Source organism: Otolemur garnettii, unplaced genomic scaffold (assembly GCF_000181295.1).
Source record: "Otolemur garnettii isolate 467f Iridium unplaced genomic scaffold, OtoGar3 scaffold00105, whole genome shotgun sequence".
Lineage (NCBI taxonomy): Eukaryota > Metazoa > Chordata > Mammalia > Primates > Galagidae > Otolemur > Otolemur garnettii.
Genome location: NW_003852500.1, coordinates 1,258,348 through 1,260,209, shown reverse-complemented (window position 1 = coordinate 1,260,209; position 1,862 = coordinate 1,258,348). Strand labels below are relative to the sequence as shown.

Here is a 1,862-nt window from a genome sequence, read left to right as displayed (position 1 = left end):
GTCACAAAGATTAAGGGACCAACGCAGCACCACATAGCTCTGAAGTAAAGACTCAACCGACGCTGAATAGAGACTCTGCTTTCTTAGCCCTGGATTTTAAAAGAGTAGTAATAATACATTATTGTTGTTGGTATTACTACTTACGGAGTTCTCACTATGTGCCAGGAGCTGTGTGAAGATGCATGACCTATTTAAATTTCAAAATGCCATTAAGGCCTTTTTGCAGATGGACTTACCACGCATTGGGCAGGTGAGGGAGCCTCTCAGGGGTGCTCCCAGGTAGGACTCGCTAATAACTGTGCTCCAACTGCTGGATCTTCTTCCCTGTCTCCCCACTAGGTGTGGCCGCCATGCTGGGGCTCAACCACACCTCCACGTCTGAATTCATCCTCCTCGGCTTCTCCACCTTCCCCCAACAGCTGCTGCCGGTCTTCTTCCTCCTGTTCCTGCTGATGTACCTGTTCACGCTGCTGGGCAACCTGCTCATCATGGCCACCATCAGGAGCGAGCGCAGCCTCCACACGCCCATGTACCTCTTCCTGTGCGCCCTCTCCGTCTCCGAGATCCTCTATACTGTGGCCATCATCCCGCGCATGCTGGCCGACCTGCTCTCTGCCCACCGCTCCATCAGCCTCCTGGCCTGTGCCAGCCAGATGTTCTTCTCCTTCACATTTGGCTTCACCCACTCCTTCCTGCTCACCGTCATGGGCCACGACCGCTACGTGGCCATCTGCCACCCCCTGCGCTACAACGTGCTGATGAGCCCCCGGGGGTGCGCCTGTCTGGTGGGCTGGTCCTGGGCTGGTGGCTCGGTCATGGGGCTGGTGGTGACCACAGCCATTTTCCAGCTCACCTTCTGTGGTTCCAAGGAGATCCACCATTTCTTCTGCCATGTGCCACCTCTGTTGAAGTTGGCCTGTGGAGATGAGGTTCCACTGGTGGCTAAGGGTGTGGGCCTGGTGTGCATCATGGCTCTGCTGGGCTGCTTTCTCCTCATCCTCCTCTCCTACGCCTTCATTGTGGCCACCATCCTGAAGATCCCGTCTGCTGAAGGTCGACACAAGGCCTTCTCCACATGTGCATCCCACCTCACAGTGGTGGTTGTGCACTATGGCTTTGCCTCTGTCATCTATCTTAAGCCCAAAGGTCCCCACTCTCAGGAAGGTGACACCCTGATGGCCACCACCTACACAGTCCTCACACCCTTCCTCAGCCCCATCATCTTCAGCCTCAGGAACAAGGAGTTGAAGATCTCCATGAAGAAGACTTTCCTTAGCAAATTCTCTCTGCAGAATTTTTGATGTGGCTGAATTTCTGGCAGAGGATGGGGTGGATGGAGACACTTCAGTCTTCCTTCCTTCCTTCCTTCCTTCCTTCCTTCCTTCCTTCCTTCTTTCCTCCCTCCCTCCCCCTTCCCTCCCTTTTCCCCTTCTTTTCTCTTTCCCTTCTCTCTCTCCCCCTTCTTTTCTCTTTCTTTCTTCCTTCTTTTTTTCATTATTAGATCATAATTGTGTACATTAATTCTATCATAGGATACAGTGTGTTGCTTCCATATGCAGTTTGGAAAACTCTCATCCAACTGGCTTACATAGCCATCATGTCTTTCTCATAATTGTTGTGTTAAGACATTTATATTCAACCTTTAGATAAATTCACATGTACCCTAATAGGATAAATTATAGGCATGATCTTGTGAGGATTACGTCTTTCTTCCTTCTTAATAGTTATGCTAGTGCAGATTAAGGTTTCTAATTCCAAAATCTGAAATCCAGAATTCTCCAAAATCTGAAGCTTTTTGAGTGCTGACATGATACCACAGATTGTCTACATGAGTGGCTAAGGTAGTGACACTTTGACTTTCC

General features: G+C 50.1%; 1 protein-coding gene across 1 annotated transcript; it reads left to right on the top strand.

The window, feature by feature from the left end:
- The first annotated feature begins 329 nt into the window (after positions 1–329).
- On the top strand, positions 330–1,301 carry LOC100952646 (olfactory receptor 10H2-like). Its single transcript, XM_003796621.1, has one exon. It carries the CDS (start codon positions 351–353, stop codon positions 1,299–1,301), a length of 951 nt encoding a protein of 316 aa, XP_003796669.1. The 5' UTR covers positions 330–350.
- Positions 1,302–1,862: the final 561 nt, after the last annotated feature.